A 24,936-nucleotide genomic window follows, 5' to 3' on the forward strand; every position below is an offset into this window, starting at 1 on the left:
TCCCTATCCCTCTTGGTACAAAAAAGGAAGGACCCTTTTTCATGGAAAGCAATAGAATCTAAAGCAAGTGGTGCTGGGGTTACATTTGAAATTGCAGTTATTGTCTCTTGGGCATTTGGGGGCTGATTGAGGCTTTTCTGTTTGTATTCAGGGAATCTTGAGAGTGCACTGGAATAACTATTGCTTCTTTCATGAACTGTTGGGCCAAAACTTACCCACTAAGCTTGTTTGGGCTTTTCAAGGCACATGAAGTATATGAAGAAGTCTATACGTGTTTCTGTTAGCTGAATGGAAATAGTTTTTAAAAATCTAAACTGTCTCAGTATAAGTATTGTAAGTGACATGTGCTTTAGTCAAATGTCACATGTGTGCTTTAGTTAGATTCAGCAGTATGGCCCACTTACGTACTATCCTGCACTTAAATCTTCTCTGTGGACTTTTTAGTGCAATATTTTTATTATATCCTGCTCCAAAGCATTTTGAGACAAATGTGTTTGCTTTTATTGAAAATAATCTGGCTACTCTACTAGTATTTACATAGAATGTCTTATCCACACTTGGCAATTTATCCTCCGCATCCCTGAGTTCAGGCGTATTATTGTTCTTCGTTTCAGATGGGGCTTGAACACAGTGTGGACGTTGTCTGTGCAGGATTTCATAAGCAACCTTGAGCTTGCTCTGCCTGCACAACAAAGTCTCTGGGAGTGAGACATCTTCACGTGGAAAACAGAATAATTATAACAGCGTGCTGCTGAACCCCAACCCCATGAGTCCAGAAAAGAGTGGGAGCCTGTAAGGAGGGCTGTGAGCAGCTGACTGATGTAAGCTTGATGTTTGCTCCGAGCACAGCAGAGTGGGCTGTTGAAGATCACGTAAAAACCATCCGGTGACCTCCTCGGGATCAGGTTGCACATTGTCTATAGAGCCAGCAACTGAGCCCAACTCTCTTAAGTGTCTCAACTGCTCCAAGTAAATCAGCTATTTCTTCCATAATACATTTAAACACGTACTCTGTACCACAGTGAGAAACCTTACCTCTTTAACAGGAAGGAAAAAAAGGCATAGGAGATGGCTCAGGCAAGAAAGAAGGAGCAAGACAGACAGCTTGCAATCCAGCCCTCATATGAAAGTTGCCCCAGGCAATTTTGTTATGTCCATGGAAGCATATGATAATCATTGCATGGCCCCATCATTAATGCTGACTCTCTGGGAACCTGTCTTATGTTGTTTCCACTAGGGGCAGGTTAGCTAGGAAATTGATCCAATATTATTAAAGAGTCATTTTCTTTGCTGTCTGGCAGTGGTCTCTGAAAAGATGTTTTGTCTTTTTGACGCTTGGTGATTGCTATAATAGGATCTCAGAAGTCTGATGTCCAAATTCAGTTTCTCACATGAAACTACTTCATGGCTCAGGTTTTCCTTTCAGCACGGGCAGTTTAAAATAGGGCTAAAAGCATCCTTTCCCATTCTATGCTGTGGATAAGACCATTGTTTGTGTTAGCACGCCTTTACTTAGAACACATTTACATTTGCAGAGGTTAATTATCCCTGCTTTTTGATGCATTTAACTATGACCAAATGCTGATATTTAGTGCCCGGTTCACTGTTTCTCACAACTGACCACTTGCTCAGCCTTTGATGCACTCATCAGGTACAGTGGAGGTAATGTATTATTCTTAGCTCTTACCCTCACTACTGACTCTGTCTTCCATCCAGACTGAAAAAGTTCTGAACTAAAACACAGAAAAATAAAAGTGAAACAAAACTCCCATTTCTGTTCTAGTTTGGGGGGCAGTAAGGCCTGTGTAATAAGGAAGCAACTTTATTTTGCTGTAAGGTTGTTGTTTTTTTTTTCCTGAAAATTCTCACTTAGCTCCCTATTGATCAAAGGATAGTGGTTTAGTCAGTCTGATGGCTTAGAGGGATAAGATCTGTGAGAAAGAATCTTGCCTCTGACTGGCTTTATTGTGAAGGCAATAGGGGATTCCTGCTAGTGGTTTTATATATATAAAATTGTCTTTTGGAGAAGCGATAGTGAGAAATGGATTTTAGGATGGAGTGGGTATAGAGGTGGAGGTTGTAAAAGCATTCTCACAACATGTTTCTTTAAAAATTACCTGCAAGCATACCTTTGTAGCAACAACTTGATATTCCCCAAAGCCCAGCGGCCAAGGCCAGATGTCCATTAGTGATGGGAGGAGAAGCCATCTCCATCCAGGAGAAGGCAGGATGGGGCCTGGAGCTGTGGTAGGACATTGGGTGGGCTCCATCCATATGGAGGTAGGATAAGACCTGAAGCAAGTGTGGTGATACTCTTGTACTGTGGAATTGTAATGGATTAGACTCACTGAGTTCTCTTTAGGCTGACTTGGTTAATTCTGAAATTCAGGGCACCCATTGCAAAGAGGTGTGCCGAGCTTGGTAACCAAGCATGAGTTTTCAGGCCAGAAGTTGTTAATTTAATAAAGGAGTTAAGTAAGTTTAAGGAGAGATCAAACAGATTGCATATTTCTCACTTCAGGTTTTGTACCCGGTTGAACTTGGATTAATTTTTGGTAACTGCATCGTGATTTTCCACAGCTACTTTGGGGAAGTACCCTAGAAGCGTCTCCTGCCCTACCTTTCTATGATTGCAGGGTTCTAGAAGTGTGTAAGTCTTCACTCCTTGTTCTGAAAATTCTTACCTTTCTCACTCTTTATGTTCTAAATTTGAGATGGTCTATATTGCAAATTGAAGCCAACTTTTAATACGCAGTACTTGGAACATGTCAGAGTTGTGACATCGTGCCAAGTGCTGAATCAGACCCCGCACACTGCAAGACTTAGTTTCTACATGGGGTCTCTGAACATACAAGTTTGTAGGGGGATGGGCAGCACCTTTATTCAGTGTCTCTCCCTCAACCCTACCTCCTTTGCTGAGGGGCTGCAGGAGGAGGGGTTTGAGCAGAGCCAAATGGCACAGAGACGGGGAGAACTCAGTACAAGCATGCTGTGCTCTGAGCAAGTTGCAACGTCCCAAATGACTGTGCTGAAGTCATTCCAAAGTGTGAAGTTATGACTGAACGTGCTTTGTAGCAACCACGTCCTGAAGTAATTTGAACAGACACTGTTTTAAAGAGCTGACCAACATAATTTGTATTTACCATGGAAGTTTTTCTCCTTTTGCAGATGACTGTATACTTCCCAGGTTGCAGGATACACTGGGGATTTTTTTTTTCTTGTTTTGTTTTGTTCCCTGTCTCAAAGCATAGAACATGCTTGTTGCCTCATATAATTTGATGTTGATGTATTTTGTTTTGTTCTTTAAAGATAAGAAAACCTGTCCTGTCTGTGGGTATTATGGTCTGTTTGTCCTTTCTGTCTGCTCTTCAAATATTTTTCATCTATCTTATGTGAGAGCATATGTTCACAGCAAAGGCATTTGTGTGACCCTGCATAGATCTTCTCTGTGGCTTCTTGTCTGCTTTCTCATAAGATGCGATCAGAAGCAGAGTATTGCAGCAGAGCAGTGCAGGCTGCAGCTTCTGCATGGCATGGGGCTGACTGCAGCAGGCTGCAGAACATGTGCACATCCTTGCGCTCCAGGCGAGGCTCTGGTCTTTGTGCTACATGGCATAAATGTGCTTCATATGTTTGTTCCCTCACCACTCTTGTGTCCAGCTCTCATTCCTGCCATTCTGCAGAGTTCCTGCTGTACTGATTTCACAGGATGAGCCACACTAGATGCAGTACCATAGTAAAGACTTCCAGTCAGTCTCGTTTACCAGATTCTTTGCTTTATATTTCTCTAGTTATGTAGCTCACCATGCAGCACTGTTTTCCCACTGCACTTATCCATTAGCTTAAGACTTTCATAACCCAAGAGGACACTTAAATCTCTCTTCAATCATTATGCCTCTGAACACTTTCCCCTATTGTCTAGGCTTTCTTTTGGAATCTTTTATCTTACAATTTTTTATCCTGCATTTACCTGCACTGAATTGCATTTGCCATAGTACAAATTTTTCCTCAATTACTCTAACCCCATTTATTCTTGATGGTTAAGGTGATTCAATGTAGAAAGAGAAACAAGCTATGTGCTGTTCTCCTCAACCATCTGTTTGCTGCAAAGAGAGCTGAACTTACTGCACCTCAGCTCTCTGGCTTGCCCCCATGTACATCTCCATACAGAGCATATAGGGATCCCCAAAGCTTTGGTGTCTCATACTTCCCTTTGTGCTGTCACCATTGATGGCCACTGTATCACTCACTCCACAGTAGGAGGGGAGGAGAGTATTGAGGGCAATGCCAGCAGGGCATTGCATGCAGCTGCACACAGTGGGCTTTGCTTGGACTCTCTGGCAGAGATGATGATCTGAAAGTACTTTCAGAAATTGTCATTAAAGTCACATGATTTAGCTTATACATAATCTTTTTTTAAAACAACAAAACAGTTTGTGCTGTCTCCAGGATTCATAGGAGCCATCTATTTCAGTGTTATTTACTTATATGATGTTTATCTTTCGCCCACTGATGGGTGTGAACATCACTGGTTTTACAGTGTGCAAAGAGCTATTTTTACCTTTGACATTTTTGCCCTTTCAGTTTACACAAACTTTTCTTTTAAGGATTTCTGACAGCTATAAAAACAACATAGCGCAATTGGATGCTCTGGATTTCAGACCAGAACTTGAAACTTTCTCTGTTTTTCATTTTAGAATTAAGTACTATGTGAAGTACCAAGTGAATGTGACTATGTAAGGCAGAAAGTATGAATGATTTCAAGTATTTCATTCCAATCACTTTTCTCTCCGATTTTAGATTAATGAAGCAGTGTAAAAATAGAAGGAGACTAGAATTTTAAATCAGGGATGAATTAAAGGAAGGCCTAAGAATTTAGAGTAGCTTACTCATCTTTCTGCAGGCAAGGATATTTCTTCACAAAAAGTATGCATGCATCATCACTTTCCTATAATTTAGTTTTCCTTTAATTATTTAGTTTCTAATTATTTTTTTCTTGCTTTTCTCTCAGCCAGGTGAGAGTTCCCATTCACTGTAATTCACTGAGTAAGGTGCTTTACATAGCAAAACCTTGGAAATGTTGTCCAGCTACATGTTGTGTCTTCTCAGAAGAGTGAGATTTTGTTTGTGATTATTTTTTTTCTTTTTTAGTAAAAATAAATTGTTACTCATTAAGTGATTATTTACCATCTGACCCTTTGTTTGAAGGGCATATAACTATCAGGTTGTTAAATGCACAAGTCTCCTGTGAAGACTAAATTCTGTGCATAGGAATAAGGATGTCATTAGCTGTTGTGACTTTGCCTGTGACCTGCACAGTATAAAGTCAGCATCAACTTCTTTGTTTGGCAGAGCATTAGCAGCCATCTGCAGAGATGTGCTTGCTGAGGAAATGTTCCTTGTGTATTATGCTGTTTACCTAAGGGTTATATTCAAGGCGCTCTCAGAACAGCCAGGCTGATTATTGAAAAATGCCTTATAGTAACTTCCAACCTAAGTTGATCGATATTAGTGCACAGCTTTTCTTGGGAGGGAGGGAGCGAGCTATTTAAACATTGAGAGCCTCCGGGATAACAGCGAATGAAAAAATAATGCAGAACAAATACGTTGAAGTGATCGAGAGAGAAGAATATCTTGTCTCTGTGCAGGAAAGAAAAAAAAAAAAAAAAGTTGTTAAATTGCAGCAGAAAAACCATTTGAATTCACTATTAATAAAGTGAAGGTAGATTTTTCCCTAGGCCAAAAAAGAAGGAAAAAAAAAAAAAAAAAGCAAACCCAACAAATTGTAGTGCTCTTTAATGTAGAGAGGAGCTGCGAGTTATCTGCACACATGCTCCCACAGCAAGTGTACCTTCACTGCAGGTCTCAGATGTTATTGGTGTTGGCTCTGCAGTGAGCCCCTGCCCTGCAGCCCCACGCCCCGAGCTCAGGCTTGCTCCTGCTCCCCAGTGTGGGCAGAGCCAGAGATACCGATTTCTGTGCCGATAACATTGGGAGAGGCAAACTGCGCTTCTTCCTGCATCTTCAGAGAGCATGTAAGAGTGCAAAGTGTAAGGGTCCTAGCTCCCGCAAACTGTGGGTTGGTTGGTTGGTTGTTTTTACAAGGGAAATGTTCTGCTGTTTTATTTTGACGTGTGGAATTTTGCTAACATTCAAACATCTGCAGCACGTTAGGTGCACTGATGGAGATGGGCATTGCAATGTTTTGTTGGTGGGTGTGTAAAGAGAGAAAAGGGAACAGTGACACTCCAAAAAAACCTTCTTCTGTTCTTCACAGAAATCAAAAATTCCCAGTCTTATGGCTGATGATTTCCTAAGAAACTGAAAGTCAGGAGGGAGATAATTGTCACTGCTTTTTTCTGACTTGCTGAAGAACCATAACATTCCTCTGTCTCCGTTTTCCCTCTGGAAACCACGAGTCTCTGGTTTTGCAGTTCATAATGAAACCAAGAGGCTATGGGGCTGTGTTCACATTCTGGTTGACAAGACAGAGGATACAGGAGGAGCTGGTGGGAGCAGGTGGACAGGGGGGATGGGAGGAAATGAGATTGTATCATGGGAAAAGGAAACAGGCTGATCTCCTTGATAGGGCAAGTTGGATGGAAACCTGACTTCTAAATATAGGGCACAGCAAACAGATTGACTCCCTGGAATGGCTTTGGACCCTTGGAGTGAGAAGTGTGATGTGCCTCTGGTGTCTAGTGGCAAGGAATCTTTTCTGGTGTGAATGATTAAAAGATGTAGGCAGAGGAGGCTTCAACTACTGAGCCAAGCAGGATGGAGACAGGATGGGTTCCTTTTAAGTCAACTGCTGTTAGCTTTCAAAACTTAAACTTCGAGCACTTGGCATCTTTCTGTATCAGTTTGTGTGTGCGCGCACGCGTGTGTGTGTGTGTGTTAATGAGCAGACTGAACTTCCATCATTGCCAAGGGTGAGATGGGAAAGTAATCATTGTGCAGCTCACTGTTGCTTTAACCATTTTCTGCTTTCTTTTAGCTGTGTTCCTCACTGATGAGGGATTGCTGGTTAAAAAAAAAGAAAAAAAGAAAAAAAGTGATGAATCTTCATACATATGTTTCTTAAATACAATTCCAGTATAACTCTGCTTATCACGTCACACAGAAACTCTGCAGTTCTGTGGGATTAACGGAGCTCCAAGAGCGGTCACGAAGTGCTTTTCAGTGTAGAACTTTATTTCCTTAAAACAAATTAGTGATAGGTCTGGTTGTTGTACCAAGATACAGAAGGGATTCTGCTGGGCAGTGGTTCCAGTTCCCAGCTGTTCTAACCAGCAGCACCATCTTCTGCCCCTGGCTTAGGAATTGTATTTTAGGAAACCTCACAAGTGCAGCGCAGGACTGTAATTTTGTTTTGTGACTCATGCTGAGATACAGTCCCTGCATGTCTTTTTTGTCTTAGTGAAAGATCAGGCCACACCTGTTTGTGGATGCAGCAAAATGGCAGGGAGTTTATTTTTATACCATTGATTCTGGTGAATGCCACTTAACACCTCCACGAGGAACTGGCTTGTGAGCAGAAGTGCTCTTTAATTGGAGGGTGCACATCAGCAGCACAACGTGGGCTCGGTGCGTTTGCGGAAACATTACAGTTATAAAATATGAAATGCTTTGAATGGATCATGTTTATTTTGTTATTTCTGTGATCATGTATATATCTTAATGATTTTCAAGAACGGTTTTGGTCACAGAAAGCGGAGTGTGGTCACTTTCGAATGAGATAATTAATTCTGTGAAGAGACCAGATGACAATTTTGGGAAGCATTTCTGTCCTGCAGAACATACAGGTCACCGTGCTTTTCTGATGAGACAGAAAAATGACTTGCAAGAAGCTGTTAGGTTAATTACTCTTCAGAAAAGAGGGCTGAATTCTGAGAAGTGTGCAACACTCTGTTGATAGAATAATGGTCGTTGGCAGATTAAAACAACAAAAGTATTTTGGAAATGACCCACTTCCCTTTTTTCTTAACGCAACAAACAGTGCCTGTGAATTTTGACAATGAACTTTTGAAGCTGGCTGGATTCAAATGTATGTCAATTGAAACTGCATTTCTATGCATCAGTTGGAATTAAAAATGAAAGAAAGTATTTTAAAAATCAGTGGTAGAGATCTGTAGGGTGGTCACTTTGTTTTTGTTTTGTTTTTTTTTCCACCCAATGTGTCATGGAGCTCAGAGGATGCTTGCTGTCAATTCTGCCCTGAGCATTTCATATCCAAACTGAGCTATGTTCAGTTAGATCAGAAGCACTGCCTATTTATACTGCCCAGTGCTAACAAATTTGTCTTCAGAGCTTCATTAACTCAATTACTGTTTTCAGCATTTTTGTCTAACAATTTTGCTTTCATTTTAGCAAAACACGGTTTTCCCCCAGTCCGACCCATAGCAGAAGAGGGACGTGTGGTGTTTTGCAGAACATGCTGGATGTGCATGCGGCACATCATGGCCAACACAGAGCTTATGGTCATCAATCATTCAATTGTTCTTTAAACACTGTTTTAACAGGCATTCGTTGTATAAATGGATCAGGTTATTGACCTTTGCCCGCAATTGCTTGCTACATGTCATCATGGCTTAATGATATTATCAAGGAACATATTCTGTATTGTGGATACTTTAGAGGGCTCATGCATTGTCTCTCACTAGGGCGCACGGCTGGCTAAAGTATCTTGAATTAGCAAGTTATTTGATGTCATTATTAAAATATGCAGTACATTTTCAGCTACTTGCAGAGCAGGAGAGTTAAATGCTTCTCTCATTTCTACAAAAGCAAAGCCCAGGAAGAAGAGTTGTTTGTCATATTGGAATACTTGGTTTGAGATCTTGCCTCTTTTCTCCTTCACAATGTACTCTACCTCGAATAGAGCAGTACAGTCCTCCAGCTGCAACTCCTCCATTTCTAGGAATACTGTAGATCTAATAGGCACAATTAAATCATTACAGCATATAATAGATGGAACTCTAATGAAATCAACTATGTTTTTAATGAAGATTAGAGTTTTTAAATTAGACTGGATACAGATTTCTTTATTTACTTGTATGGGGTGGGAAGCTTGCTGACTGTAATGGCTAATTCAATTTAAATGAGAAAAACTAGACAATATTCTATAAATTTTCTCTTCAGATTAAAATTTAAGGCTACAGTGACTTTCAAAATCCCACATGATTAAGCTGAGTATTATTATATCTATCCAGTATATGAATCTTCTGTTTCTGTAGCTCCTCATGTCACATTCTTTAACTAAAAGTTGTTCTTCTGTTAAGAGGAAAACATACATGTATCACAAAGTATGCTGCATTATGATCCTATTTTTTGTTTGTTGCCTTAAAACTAGGACTGTATATAAATCAGAGAGAATGTCGTTCTTAAAATCTTAAAAAATAGGTATTAATAAGTCTTCATGATATTGCTGGAAAATAATTATGTAGCATTACTTTCACTCTCTATTCTTTCTAGAGAGACTCCTAGAAGTGTAGGCATCCTGCAGAATAGATAAGGCCAAAATACAAATGTTACCCTCTTGTTGTATAGTTGCTCATTTTTTAATCCTGGGAATAATGTGGAGATCTTTTTACTAATACCTACTTCACAATTTAGTGGAGTTTAATTTTTGGAAGGAGAGCCACAATTTTTTTTGGCAGGTCTTTTGCATTGCAGAACTGCAACAGTAAACTTCAAGAATCAGGCAGCAAAAACTGCTGCAGGAAAGGAGAGTCGGGACATAAAAAAAAAAAAAAAAAAAAGCACAATTTGAGAGTTTCCTCTAAGTAAATCTCTTCACAGCAGTCTGCATTCTTTTTTTGCCAGGGTTACATTTGATTGCTGGCTTTGACAGCTCACTGTTGGCACTAGGTTTTATAAATGTCTAATCCAGCTGGACAGTTCTGTCTTCACATTTCCTTCCATTTAAAGAAAAATAGAAAAAAAGAAAAAAAAAAAAAAGGTTTGTAGCTTCCATAATAAGATTTCAAATAAAACAGATAACATAATCTAGATAATTAAAGTTGTAAAGGCTGTTGTGGTGTTGGGTTTTTTTCTTTTGGGAGGGGGAAAAAAGAAAGAGCTCACAACGCATCCTTGACATCTTCAAGATAGATTCAGAGCTGAGATTTCAACACCAAGACCTAACAAACATTGCATACAAAGCGCAGTAAATGCAGTATTCATAAATGTATATGCTCTCTGTGACTTCATGTCAGCAGGGTTCTGTAGGCCCTCATTTTTATCAAATAAACTTCAAATGGTAAAGAATGCGTGCCAGCCAGGGACAAGCATCACTTTGAATTGTTCCTTGTGTATCGTAGCTGAAATGGGAAACGTGGCTGTCTTCCTGTTTGTCAAGAAAGAGAAACAGACACTCTTTCTGTAATTATTAGTAATACTGTCAATTTAATAAATTATTCACTCATGACAACAGGATTTACATTCTATTTGTCGATAGCTTGTGGGGGATAGTGGCTGTTTTAAAATGGTGAAGTCTGACAGTAATGTGGTGTGTACCATAAATCTCTGCATCACATCTCCAGTGCAACAGTAAAGATGAGGACTGGTAACTTCTTTCTAATGGTACATCCCTCCTCCATCATGGATGATGCCCATCCCTACTTGCTAGGAATGCAAGCAAGTAGGCCTTCCACCAGGCATTGAGTAATTCATATAACGTGAAGGTTCGTGGTTTTGGCTGAGGTTGCAGCGATGGCTGTTGGTGTATTGATGGACAAGAAAAGCCAGATAAGAGCTTTTGGGAGCGTGATGAGTATTTTATGGTCTGCTTCTTACAATCATGAGTGGCAACATGGGAGAAAGTTCAGAGGAGCTGAGGTGAAAATTTAACAAGTGAATGATGCCTGAGTTGAGAAAGGAATTACTATGCTGGTGGCAAATGAGAGAAGTCAGACGACATAGGGTTGGCTGTGGAAGAAATGTTGCTTATTGTGCTGAAGTGGGGAGAGGCAATAGCATGGCTAGAAAGAAAAAGATGATCACCATTGTGCTAAATAGTAAACAAAGATATTTGTAACAGTGCCCTGTATTACCGTGATACCATACATTTATGTCCTGGCTAGGAAAAAAAAAAAAAAAAAGAAGGATGTAGTAAGAAAAAAAAAGGAAAAGTGAGAGCCTATATGGAAGTTTTAGGAAGGTGAATGGATGGGACCAGACTGTTTCGTATCAATGTTAGGCAGAAGGAATTGGACAGCTTGCCCAGAAATGAGAGCACTGAGTTAAAAAAGATGTTGAGTCTGGGTGAAAAGGGGGACGATCGTGTTGCATTTAATGAGTATAGATGGAGAGGAGATGTGTTGGGAGGACAAGGAACTGCTGTGTTTTGTTGAATTTGAGTTGAAGGCTAAGCAATGAGATAGATTGGAGAGGAAATGGTAGTGAAGCAGAGAGGGAAATCTGTCACTTATGAAGTAGTAGCTGAGTTTGTTTGTGCTGAGATTCTCCAGGCATAAAATACTGCAGATCTGTGCAGGAAGGGAACCAAAAGCAGAGCCTTACAGGGAGAAGGGAAATCTGGATGCAAGGAGGGGAAGAAATATCAAGAGGGAAAGCACGGCCTGTTGTATCACAAGGACTCATGCGAGCTTTCTTTACCAACCAGCTCCTCCTATCCTTTTGCCGTTCTCCCACCACCCCTTCCTCACATTCACATCAAAACAACAATGGAAGAAATAATCTTCCTTAATACACATTTACCCGTGGTCTGGGAAGCTTCTCTGTCTGTCCGTCCGTCCATCCCTGCACTGAGCACAGGAATCGGCTCTTGCCATCCCCGTAGAAGCAAGTTAACGCTCTGGGTTGGGTGGGATTGTTCTCAAAATGCTGCATGATTCCTGCATTGTCTCTGGGTTTGAGATAGGGAGTTTCTAAGAAGAATCTCTGTGTGCACCCAAGGTTGAATGGGAGTTTGAAGTTGATTGGTAGGCACCTGAAAATTCTGATTATTTCACTGTAAGATATCCTGATAGCAGAAGCAAAGCAGTATGTGAGCACTTGCTTGTTTTGGTGGGATTCTAGCAGAAGCATTATTTGCCTCCCTTTTGACAGATAGACTAAATAGCATAAAAAAAATAGTGACTTGACTTGCCAAAAAATCGAAGAAGAAATCTGTGTTCAGCTCGTAGTCTCTTGCTTGTAAGTATTCTGTTTTACTTATTTGTAGTTTAGAAGCAATTAAAATGATAAAAAGAAATAGAATGAAATAAAAATAAAATAAAACCCAGCATGTCTTCAAGAATTCCTTTGCCAAAACTTGTAATAGGATGTGAAAGGGGCTGAGGCTTTCCTCCTTGATATTGCATTAAAAAATTATTAACCGTTTTTTCCTAAGTAGGAATAATATTTAATTGTCATTTAAACTAGTTCTTTAAAATTCCATAGTTTTACCCACAATAATCCAAGAACATTTAGTGAGTCTTAAAATATTCATAACACACAGAGATCATTACTCTTGAGACCTTCGTACAAAGCAGTGAAGTGTGTCAGACATATGGCAGAAACCTCTTCATTTCTTATTTCTTGTTATGATTATATGAAAGAAAGGCAAATTCTCTGTTCTTTCCCCATTGCAATTTGCATGCTATTGTTTTATCTGTTGTGGGCCAAATTCATCTCATACACATGTTCACTGAAGAACATGGAGTTAATCAGGCTTGAATTTAGCTCGCTAAATATAAGCACAATACTGGTGAATTGTTGTTTTCTTTCTGTTTTCTGGATAGTATTTCAAGTAAGAAAAAAGGGGAAAATATTTCTTTATATATTCCTTATGACATTAGCAGCCCAAACTGCATTGCAGTATAGATGCCAGTATGTGGTTTTGTATTATTTGCAATTGTCTAAAACTGTTGATTGCTGTGTCATTGAGTATTTAAAAAAAATAAAATATAAGTCTTGCATTGGGAATGCATCATAAATATCAGAAGCCACTGTAGTGGTACTGTGTATATTAGAGAGGGTAATTAGTTCTAATTATATTTCAGTGTGATTGTCTAAAGCCAAGTGGAACCTCAGAGGATTATATCTGAAATAAAACTGTGGTTACAGTATATGGTCATAATCCCCAGATCTGTTGTGTCGAAATGACAGTATAATGAGTGGAAGTTAAAATGTCCTCTGCTTTCAAGTCATCATGGTTGTCATTTGATTAAATAATAGTTCATTCTGTTTGATGTCTTGGCTTTATTATTCAGAAGCACTTCAGTATATGTGTCCTACCTTTGTGTTATGTGCTCCTGGCAAGCAGGTATCCATATAGATTCTTATTTACACACCTGCAGCTGATGCACCGCACGATTTCACTTGTGTATATGCTGCTTCAATATGGAACTTTAATTATTCCTCTTCATTATGGTGCATTCACAAAAAAGAGGAAAATCATTGGTCAGCTACAAAAAAAAAAAAAAAAAAAAAAAAAAAAAAAAAAAACCTGCTTAGTATTTGAAGGAATTTGATAATTTTGTTGTAGTTCGTAGCTTGGCAGGTGGTAATAATGCTATGCCAGCACTGTCAAAATATGAAAATTAAAGTGACGATGGGTTTTAATGAAATCCATTTGACAAATATAATTAAGGTGTTTTAATATGAAGCCCTGTAATAAAGACTACCGGTGGACTCCCTGAGGTCCTGACTAATTGTGTAGATTGCTTTTAAGCTTTGAATAGTTTTATTGGATAATGAACTGTTAAGAAGTGTTAGATCTTTCTTAAGCAGAATTTGGTTTGAAAAAGAAGAGGAGAGACAGGCCTGAGGTGTGGCATTTTAAACATAATTAGAAGAGAGATTTAAGTTAACATCTTTGATCTTGCTGTCAGTTTTTGATTAGAGCTGTAAATGCTTTAATCAAGTGCAGTGTAGTCATTACATTTCTAACTGTTTTTAAACTGCGAAATTACTGAGACACTGACATCAGTTTAACACTTCTTGAGAATTTCCAGCAAAGTTATGGTTGGAAACTGAGTGTTTGTGATAAAATGTCGCGCTGCAATAATTTACCAATTTGATAGATCGTGGGATAATTATATTTTGCTGCTCAAATAATTTGGAAATCCTTTGTGAGATTAAAAGCAACGTCCTGTAGTTGAGGAGAGAGTGCTGCATCAGATTGCATTTTGATAATACTTCCTAATGCTGTTTTTTCAATTAAAATCATATTCAGACTGGTACTTATAAAGAAAATGCATACCTCACAAACTACATGCAATATTTGAATGCCTTCCAAAGGAGTGAAATCTTTGTAATGGTAGATACTGTATTCTCCCTCACACCCATTTGAGAAATGGAGAAAAAGGCACAAATATTCCCTTGCAGAATATTCTCATGTTCCGTTTTGCAACATTAACAATTGCTCCAAGAAATTTTCAAAAATATTAAATATATATATTTCAAACTTGTGTCCAAAATAGGAACAAAACGTGAAAATGGCCATGGACATAGGTGAGAAAGATGAGCGAGGCCAGTCAACTGGATTGTACCTGCCCATAGGTGGCATGCCATTCATTGTGAATACAGAAGCTGGCAGTTCTGGTCCTTACCCAGATCCGGCCTTGACCTCCTTGCACTCTGAGCATGACAGAAAATCCAGAAAGTCACTTTGCTGTGCCAGACAAGGGGCTGTTGGGCTGACTGCTTTGGTCTTGTTGGTCCTCTAAGTAGAAAGGAAAAAAAATCCAGCAAGGAAATGTATACTTATTCAGACAAATAAATGCTAACACTGGCCTCCTGTCTTATGAAATTGTTAATTGCTTCCCCCCAGCAGCCTACCTGATGGCTCTGGCAGCATGTCCTGCATGTCGACAGGTCTGGGGGCCAACAGGAGTGAGGGGACCTAGGACATCTCATGGCTGCTCAGAGGCCGGTGCTTCTTCCTAGCACCTCTAGCACATCCCTGCTGATGACAACTCAGTAACACCTAGCAGAGAGAAGCAGTATCTGGCAGCCCCAGCCCAGACCACCAAGGGCTTCAAAGATGGCATCCAGGAGCTGGGATTGCACTTGGAGCACTGCAAGCAGCTGCTTCGGATGAATCCAAACAAAAAGTCACTTTTCCACACAGTAAGCTGGTCTGTTCTGGAGCTGTTTGTTTTTAGTTGTCTCCAGGTGTGCCCTCAATTAAACCATAAAGCAGTAGTCTAGTGTGGAGATGCCAAAAACAAGCGTAAGTGTTGCTGAGTTCCTCCGTCAGAAGAAATCACACTTGTCATCCTAGACACCTACTGAAAAGTCATTTTTTCAACAATTTTTCCTTGCAGGGATCCCTTAGAAACAGATTGTGCCTACATGCCGTAAAGGCCCTATATGTCTGCCTCTTAAATGCCATCTGAAGAGCTTAACTTGATTCTAAAATATAATTCTGCTCTGACGATTGCTGTAAAAAAAAAATGTATTATGGGAAAGCCTTTATTTCCATCTCAGCAATTTCCAGAAGAAATATCTTTGGTTGACAAGTACAAGAGAGATTTTATATATAACCCTGCAAACTCAGCCTGGATTTTAAAATCAGTCTGGATTCTTTCCTTCTTATATACCTCCTGATAACAGTGGTTTGCCAGACCATCAGGTATTTTTCATTGTTCCTTCTGTTCCCTTGCTGTGGGTTTAATGAGGTAGTGGTTTTTTTCAGCATTACTCTGTGTGTAATCGAAGCCAATGTTGTGGATGGAAATAACTAACACTTAGCTGATGTGTGTGCAAGAGGAGAAGAATCCATAGCTGCATTGGTCCTGCAGGCTAAGAATAAAAATATGATCAGGGGAAAAATGACTTAACATGGGCAGATCTGAGTGGAGAAAGGCAGGAGTCCGTGAGAAGATCGTTTTGTAGGCAGCACGGAGATGGCTGTGTCAGTGTTTAGTCCTGTAGGTGCAGGTTTTTAAATTACTATATATTTCAAATGAGCAGGCTCTAATTGAGGCATTTAAATTATGGGTAAATGGAAAACTCAAAGCATAGTAAAATATACAAACTACTAAACTTCATCAGAAACAAAAATACAGGCATGCAATACAACATGCAAATTGTTGCATTTTTTCTCTGTAAAGATTGGTGGTGTCAGACCAGATCTTACCAGCAGTTCTAAAGCGTTGCTTCACTGCTGTATTTCTGCCCAGTTTGGGTGCTTTTGCCCCCATTCTTTCTGAAATGTCTTGCATGATCTTTCCTCGTAATGGTCTCATGTTTTCAAGATTATGTTTTTCTTTCTTTTATTTATGCACCCTATGAAGTAAATGGACATTTACCTTGACTGTAGCATCTAGATCAGGTGCCATGCGCCATCATCTAGATGTGTTTCCCTGTATTGCCTTCTAGCATGGTGGGAGTTCTGTAGCAGACATCTCATCAAGGACTGTTGAGTTAGGTGCCATGAACATTTCATAAAGGTCCCTCCAGAGGACAGACTAAAAGTCTGGGACAGTACTGGAACCTCAGCCCTTTACTCTTTGTCTTCCATTTCTAAATAGTTACTTGAGATTTCTAGAGTCCTGAAGGAAGAAAGGAAGATTTCTCTTTGCGAGCAAAACCATCATGACAAAACTTATGCTCGTTAGACATCACAAGCTTTCCTAGTTGTAAATTACCCGCTGAATAAACCAACATTGTTTATAAAAGGTTTTTTCCTCTCCAAATTGCCGTGTCTTTGGAAAAAATATTGCATTTAAACGGAAATTTAAATGTCATGAATAATTTTGAATTTCTTTTGCCTCCTTTTAAATTTTTTTTTGTTTTGTATTGGTAGAAACCTTGAACAATAACTTTACTCAGCAATCTCTTTATTATTATGTTTTAAGCTCTGTACTTTCAGCCTCCACCTTTGCAATACAGTTCTTTTTTTATGGTGTCGAAATGTTGAGAGATTTAGTTGGTGGGAAAATAGGAAGCACTGAAAGGATGGGCTAATTAATGTTCCCTCAGCCTATCTAAAATAAGCTATTGTGTTAGAGTTTTGCCATATTTGTAATTTATGCCTGTTAAACCCTCGTTTCATCATCTATTACTGTCTTCTAAGCTCCTGTTTGCACTTATGTCTATAACAAGGATTTCATTTTATTTGGAAAAAAAAACGGTTTCAGTTACTTCTACTGTACCCGAAAAGGAGAATGGGATTTGCAAATGATAAATGGGGAAGTTGACTAGCTAACTAATAAAGATTTGTCTTAATCAAGTATGATTTGTCAGAACAGGAGCGCACTGGGGTCAGGGCACACGCAATGAATAATACAGCATTCACTGGAGAAAAGGACCAGGCAAAAGGCCTCATAAATATGCTGCGATTACCCACTGCTAATTCGTATTCAAAGAATGAGTTGCACTGAAGCCGGCCTCGAGGTTGCTGAGCTATTCACCTGCTTTGTGGGCCTTGCAGTGTTTAAGAAAGTTTATACGTATATGTAGTTTTCAGAATGCTTTATTTCTGCACAAAGCACTTACACTTTTTGGTCAGTGACGTTAAGCATTATTTATTAATTGTCCTCTAGGTTTATTTTATTTTTCTGGATGCTCCTTTCTTTCTATTTCTTGTTGCTTAAATATGGATGTGAATACAGCAAGAGATGCTTCAATTCACATTGAAAATGAATTGCTGAACAGCGCAAGGCTGGTTAATACACCTTTTAGGTCTATGGAAGTATTAAAAATCAAACAAGCATAGACTTTTTGCTCCTATTGTGATCTTTTCCGACTTTCTAATCTGTCTGTGGATTCAGAGTCAACCTGGTATGTTAGGATATTGGGGGAAATCTGAACGAACCCGTATGTCGTTGTATTTCTCTCTGGCTTGGATTTCATTTGCTGACATTGTTTTTGCTTCTCGTAGCCATTTCTCAGAGGATATTAGTGAGGGAGCTCAGATAGATGGGTGATGGGAGTAGACAGAAAAAAATGCTCTTTTCATGGATTTTTTTGTGTTCAAAAATAGATGCTGGAAAGAACTTCATTCTTACTGTTTTAGCTGTGTAAATGGGCCATGAACAAAGTTCCAATACTTACAGATATAATTAGCAGACTTGTTTCTTTGCTTTAAATGTTATATGCTGGGTCTTTGCATAGTTAAATATTTTTAAATATATTCTGTTCCATGCTTCAATTTTAAGTTGTGTTTCAACATTTTACATATTTTCTTATCTTTTGATGGCCTAATCGGACTTTGCTGTTTGTGTATTGGCTAAGAGTCTGTCTCATCTATTTTGTGCTAAGCTCTGTCTCTTGAAGTGTATTTACTGCATTAAGAGTAAATCAGCTATAGAGGTAGGGCCAGCATCATGATTTTCAAGGCCTCGAGCTGCTGTATGCAGTAGCCTAAGTTGCCAAGTCTCTGCCTACACGTCTTGAGTCTTTGAAGTAAGGAATACTGCAGGGTCCAAAGTAATTATTTACACTGCTTTGAGTAGATGGTGGAGCATTTTTTATTAAATTATGACTATGAATTCAGCCTTAGATGAACCAAAGATCCCTGTTGTCTTGTTGCTGTTTGGAGTCATAGTTTTTATTAAGTGATGGTTTGTCGATCAAGTTTTAAAGGGTATGTTTCTGCAACTTGATTTAAATGTAATTATTGCTAATACTCTTTGAGGCTAAACTGCCTTCAGAAAATTTCAAGACTGGCAGTGCTGTAATGAAGCAACATCCATTTCTTGCACTGTTGCTCAGAGCAAGAGGGGACTTTTCCCATTCTGACAGCACTTCAAGTGGAAGGAAGAAAGGATGCTGAGGGCTGGCTCCCAACTTCACTTCCATATGCTACTGAAATGAGAGTAGCAAGTTGTTTACTTATCTTGATGCACTAAGCAAGGATTTCTTTTGCCTTAGAACTTTTTCGAAGCAAGGAGAAGAAAAGAAAAGTGAAGGAAGGGATTTGGAGTGGATAAGCCTTGCTGAGCACGGATGGAACAAGGTCTGGGCTTCAATATAGACACTTTCAGGGGAATCAAAGTCTGTCACCTCCTGTGAACGTAGCTGGGAGGATATTAGTGAGGGAACTCAGATAGATGGGTGATGGGAGTAGACAGAAAAAAAATATATCAGTTAGTGAGAAATGAGTGGCTTTATACCATCAGATTGATGTAAGTTAGGATTTCAGAAAAACTATGAAACCTTAGAAAAAGAAAAGGCTACTAGAGGTGAACTTACTAGGTCTGTCATATATCATCTTTCTCCTTTCTTTCTCCTATATTCTTCTCATTCATCTGTCTTTTTTTTTTTTTTTTTTTATTCCTTTGGAAGGACAAAGTGGGCCTAGACCATGAGAGGTATTGCTTATGAAATGCTCCCAGTTTGTTCTTAAAGGTGTGTGGCATCTTCCTTAAATATCTCATCTTCCTTTTTTTGAACAAAGCACAGTGCCGAGTTCTGGCTAGATGTACTGGATGCTTTTCTTTCTGGCTTCCCTCATCTCCTGATTAGCAGTTGTTGGCCAATGAAAAGAATACTGTGAACAACTATTATAGTATATAGAAACTCATTAGAAAAAATATTTGTCTTTTAAGTTTGGTGGTCACATTGGAGATATTGTTAAATGTTTTTTTGCTTTCGCAGTAAGAGAATGCATCTCCTTTTTTTTTTCTCTTGTAACTGTATTTCTGAAAGCTCTGGAAGTGCTGGATGTCCTCAGTACACACTGTGGACTGTCAGGACTCTTTGTAAGATACAGCCGTTCTCCTGAAGATATCAACCAGTCTCTACAACATGTAGCTAATTTTTAATTTCTTATGTTAAGTGACCAACATGAAAATTAATTCCTTTGCTGCGGATTCAGGAGTCATTTGAGCAACAACTCTCACATTTCACCATTGATGTTGTGCAAACATTATCTCCGTTGGCATGTAGCCATTATATCATCCTTCACTTATCTGTATTAATGTATTTGTCATTTAATAACTGTAATGATCTAAATCCCTCTGTATCTAATTATATTGGCTGTTCAACATAATATACATCAACTGTGAGCTTGTAAATTTATAGGACTTTTACCTGTGTCCCTACACATAAAGATGTGTCATCACTTTCTTTATTAACTTTCTGCTGTCAGAAGCATAAAGCATTTTGACTTAACCCCAAATTCTTCTGACTCCTACGCTATATATTTTCCAAGTTTGTAAATCTGCTTGCTGCCACCTCTGAACAGCTAGTATTTAACACCTTCTAGCATTTTTGTATTTTTTTCCCAGAAACTGTCATTAATGATTTATCTCTCTAGTCTCCTAAAATCTAAACCTTTAATTTCTCCAGAGCAGAGTGACAATGTTTTGGAAAAAACTGTCCCAGCCTTGAATGTGTTTACTGGATTTCTACCTGTGCCAGCCTAGTTCATGTCTAAGAATATTCCATAAGCTTTTGCTCTGCCTTCACAGCAGGCTGTGTCTCTATGCAAAGCCAACAGAGAAGTGTTTTCCCCAATGGTGTTACTCTCTAGGCAAGCCTGGAGAGCTCGGTGTGGAGATATTATTCACTCTTATTCCAATTGCTTCTGCCATAGTATACAGTGTTGTGGGTGTTTTTCTGAGTTTATTTCCTCTTGATTTTTAACTTGATCGTCTCCTTTTCCTGGTGTAAATTAGTTTGTGATTTCCCACCTCTAATTGCATAGCTCACGTGTGTGCACTGTGCATAAGACAAGATTGGACAAATCATACTTCAGGCATCCTCTGAGTGATTTGGTTGTTTGTAATCCTTTCTAGTTTTTTTAAACTGTATCAGCAATTTCAGCTGCCTCTTACAAAACATGTTTTCTTTCATTTTATGTAAGTGTGTACAGACATACAGGGTAGGTTTTGAGAGGAAAGTGCTTTATTAAACCATGTTGCTTTTTTTTTATTATTTTTCATATGAAAAGAAAAAATGCAGACTCTGTCATCAAAATTAATTAAAATGCATGTTTATTTATCCAAAAGCCTGGAGTGGCTCATTCTGCATCATTCCTGTCTCTTGACATTACTCATTATTATTACTCAATATTACTTGTTCTTAAGGAAAAAAGTGACTAGAAAAAGCTCTTTCAAAATCAGTTTGGCTGTAAATACTTAAATGACTAAAAGCAAAAAGAAAGAAAGAGAAAAAGGAAAAGAGAAACTAGTCAAGTACTACTTATTTTGCATCCTTGATATGTGTGTATTACAAATCAAGCTTTGTGGAACATATATTAAATAATTATGATTTGCACGTATAAATAAATACTTCATATAGGTTACATGCAAATTCCAAAGTAAGGGCATATTCAGCAGTGTAAAGCATCGCTAGAAATGATTGTTGTCTTTTGGGTGTACCTCAATATAAAAGTTGAAAGCCAGTTTCCAGTTGTTACACGGATGAATGGAGAGAATTTGGGCTTGCATCTGTTTGTTGTTTTTCAATTGGGGAAATCTTCATTCTTCAAATTGGGTTCAGTGTTTTAGGAAAAGAGGTGGGTTACATTCTTTTTTGCACTATAGACCTTCACTGTTTGTGTGAGGCCCATAGCATCTCATTATTATCAAAGTGTTCAGCCCTGAAAAAGCTGGTTTCCTCTGCTCCGTTTAAACACCTTCAAGGTGCAGTGTTTTGCAGCTGTGAATTTTGGCATTCACTCCTTAAGACTGATGTTTGTTAATACGTTTATGTACTTCAGAATTTTTTTCTGTTCATCACAACGTTGTTTAAGACTGAGATAATTGCTATACTGAACATTTCTGCTGCCTGTCAGAAAACAGATTATAAGGAAGTGAATGCATTCACCCTTCTGCTTTTTATAGTTCGGCTGTGATTTTGAAACATAATTTTCTGCATTGTTTTGGGAATTTCAGGTAGAAAGTGTAGCACCAACTAATTAACACTGTGAAGATTCTGTGGAAATAACACAGTTACTGGCAGCACACAACAATCTTTGGTTTGGGTACTGGCCTTACTTCATGCGTATGCACTACAGTATATCTTAGAAATGGTACCTTTTCATATGACTGTAATAGCATCATCAACAATTTGCTTCGTAACTAATCTGGAAGGAACCATACAGTACAAGCAGTGATCTGCCACATGAAGGATTTAACTGGCAGGGAAACATCAGAGTCCTTGGAAAACTTGAGAAATGATAGTAAGCAGATAGCAATGATATCAAGCCCAAAATCAGCTTTACTGTGGGGTAATGTTGCTTTGTTCCAGTCCTGAGCACCTTCACTTGCAAACCGAGTGAGGAGACATGTCTTCATGTCTTTTATGAGTCTGAATTTTCTTCATGTATTAATATTTTTATTTGACTGTTGTGACTTTCCAGCAAAAAATCAACTTTTGTTGTTATCAGTGAGTTTTCTGAGAACAGAACGAGGGTATGAAAAGGATCTGTAGATAAAGGTGTCAATTTATGTTTGCGAACTTATTGTGAGATTATGTTACCTCCGTTATATCTCTTTGTTCAACTTATGTTGTTATTTTAGCCCAAAAAAGGCCAAAGATCATCAGCTAAAGTGCATGTAGAGTAAAGCTGCTCCTGTAAAATTGATGATCCATCCAATTATTTATCTATAGAGGCTGCTGGGAAGAAACGCAACTATCTCAGTTCTCAGACCCTTCTGCTAGGTTGAACTTCATGGCTGAAGGTTTAATCCCTAAGTGTCATATCAACAATTCATTCTGTGATATTCTGGCTGACATGCTCTCCTTCCTTATTTATTGATGTCTTCAGTCATCGACAATGAGAGGAAAATACACTATTCGTCAAAGTGACGGTGTTTTACCCTCACTTACAGTTGATGCTGCTGTCACATTGATGGTTGGAAAATAAACTCAATCATTATAAAAAGCTAAGAGTGTGAACTTGCCAGTGACAGGAAGAAGATGAAAAAAAACAACCCACAGTAACTTGCTTAAAATTGGTGTAATAAAAATAGAGCTGTTTCCTATAAAGATGTTTCCAAGCTTTGTTTGTGAAATACCAAACCATTGTAGCCATTTACTTTAAAATTATTCCACTGCAGGAAAATGTGCTCTTTGTGCTCTTTGTCTGCGCAACCATAAGTATAATTTTTAGCAAGAAGTATTTGTTATAATTTCACCTCATGCTACCGCTTGTTTAGTAATTTGTTGATTGATTTCCTCTATATTTTAATGTATTTTGCTTTGTTTTTTTCTCCTCTAGACTACACTGAATGCATTTATCTGTTTCTGTATGCCAGTATTTTAAGTGCTTTGATACTGGATGAACCCTTAAAGGTTTATTCTTAAGTCCTAGGGCATGCAAGCATAGGCAAAGCTCTGCCTCGAATCACTTTCGTAGTCTACCATTTGTATAGCTGGATGGCACCTTACAGCTTTTTTAACTCAATAACCACAAATCTTACCACATTTCACCTTTGGGAGGCATTATATATACAGCTAAAAGTGAAGCACAGCAAGCCAAGAGGGACAAGATAGCATAATGAGGATGTCAATTTGTGGTCAGATATCTGAGGAAATATTTATCTTACTTGTACTGTACTTGGCAACAGATAGAGAAACATACATGTAATGAATTTCCTTAGACTTCATCTGACAGTGTGTGTATATTGTGTTAAATGCATTTAGGAAAAATAAATCACTCGGCCCAGTTTTTAAAAGTTTGGGGTGATTCTAATTGGATTATTCCCTGAGAATGGACTATATTTGTTGGGGGAAAAAAAAAAGAGTTTATTCTACTAGCGTATTGGTGATTTTTTTTTTTTAACCAATTTGTTTTCTCATATCTTCTCACACAATGACATTTTGCATCCAACTCATTCACCAGAGCAAAGGCAAGATGTGATTTTTGTTGTTTATGAAGAAAGCCTGTTTTTATGGCTTCACTCAGGTGGTGAGCTCACTAAGTAGCCCAATTGAACGTGCATGTCTCACGCTCACAATGTGTCCTGAGGCAAAGCTACGGCTGCTTCAGCTACTTGTGTCTGCTTCCGCACCTGTAAATGGCAGTGATTTAACTTCGTTTTCTCCTTCAGGGAAATACAGGGAGGATTTCTTAATGTTCCTGTAGAGCTTTGAAGATTAAAATCTCTTTTCTATATTTGCTGCTATTATTTCAGTCAAAGAGGAGCATTTGACTGAAGCTGTTTGAAGAGTAAAGTTTTGGCATCTTGCATTGTCTGGAGGCATGGATTCCTCTCTCTGCTATAATTTTGCAACCTTTGGTTCAGCATGAGCTGCGGAAACAAGCAGCCCGTGTGTAAACAAATGGTGATGCCAACAGATTAATGTATATGTCTGCTGTTACAGACATCAGCAGATCCATTGCAGTGCATCTCCAGTCCTGCCAGAAGTACTATGTGATGGAGAAGAATAGACACCAGTAACTGGGCTTAGTTCAAAATGACTTTCCTTTAAGCACCAATGGTGAAAGCTGAGAGGCATAAAGATTTTCTTCTTACATGACTTCTCACTATCTTCAGAAGTAAAGGATTGCTGGTGTTTTAGTGAAGGCTTCTTGTCTGCCTTGTTAAGACAAGATGTAAGGTGTAAGGAATGTGTGGGCAGCACAAGTTCCCAGCACTCAGAGCAAGTTTGGAAGTCTTCGTGCCTTTGGTCCATGGAACAAAGGTCAGCATTGGTTTCCAGAGCCTTTGCAACCTTGACAGATGGCAAGGGGACAGCTTCTGGTCTGAGTGTTACTCCTGCAGTTTTATGTTGTGTGGAAAAGTTGAAATAATGATATTGTCCTCCTTGCAGTTAGGAGGAGAGATTAGGCTATCATATGTATTAGGTGCTGCTGTTCTTTAAATAGCTTTGTTACAATCTAGCCTGGCATTTTGAGGCCTTACAGTCAGAAGCTATATTTTTCATGATTTGCATTTTGATTTTTTAATGCAGAGCAGATTGGACAGGAGATGCTGGAAAACCTCAGCCATGACAGAGAGAAGATCCAGCGTGCTCGGGAAAGGGTAAGTTTGATAATAAGTAATTGCTGGTCACAGATTTTATTTG

General features: G+C 38.8%; 1 protein-coding gene across 4 annotated transcripts in view; it reads left to right on the forward strand.

Moving 5' to 3' along the window:
- Positions 1-24,936, forward strand: part of VTI1A (vesicle transport through interaction with t-SNAREs 1A) — a 261,321-nt gene that overhangs the window by 124,729 nt on the left and 111,656 nt on the right. For all 4 annotated transcript variants that reach the window (XM_090145509.1, XM_090145507.1, XM_031597473.2 and 1 more), the window contains one exon: positions 24,823-24,893. In XM_090145509.1, the coding sequence (XP_090001635.1) occupies positions 24,823-24,893 (71 nt within the window). The remainder of the gene's footprint in view (positions 1-24,822; positions 24,894-24,936) is intronic.

This window comes from Phasianus colchicus, chromosome 8 (assembly GCF_987193195.1).
Source record: "Phasianus colchicus chromosome 8, bPhaCol1.hap1.1, whole genome shotgun sequence".
Taxonomy (NCBI): Eukaryota; Metazoa; Chordata; class Aves; order Galliformes; family Phasianidae; genus Phasianus; species Phasianus colchicus.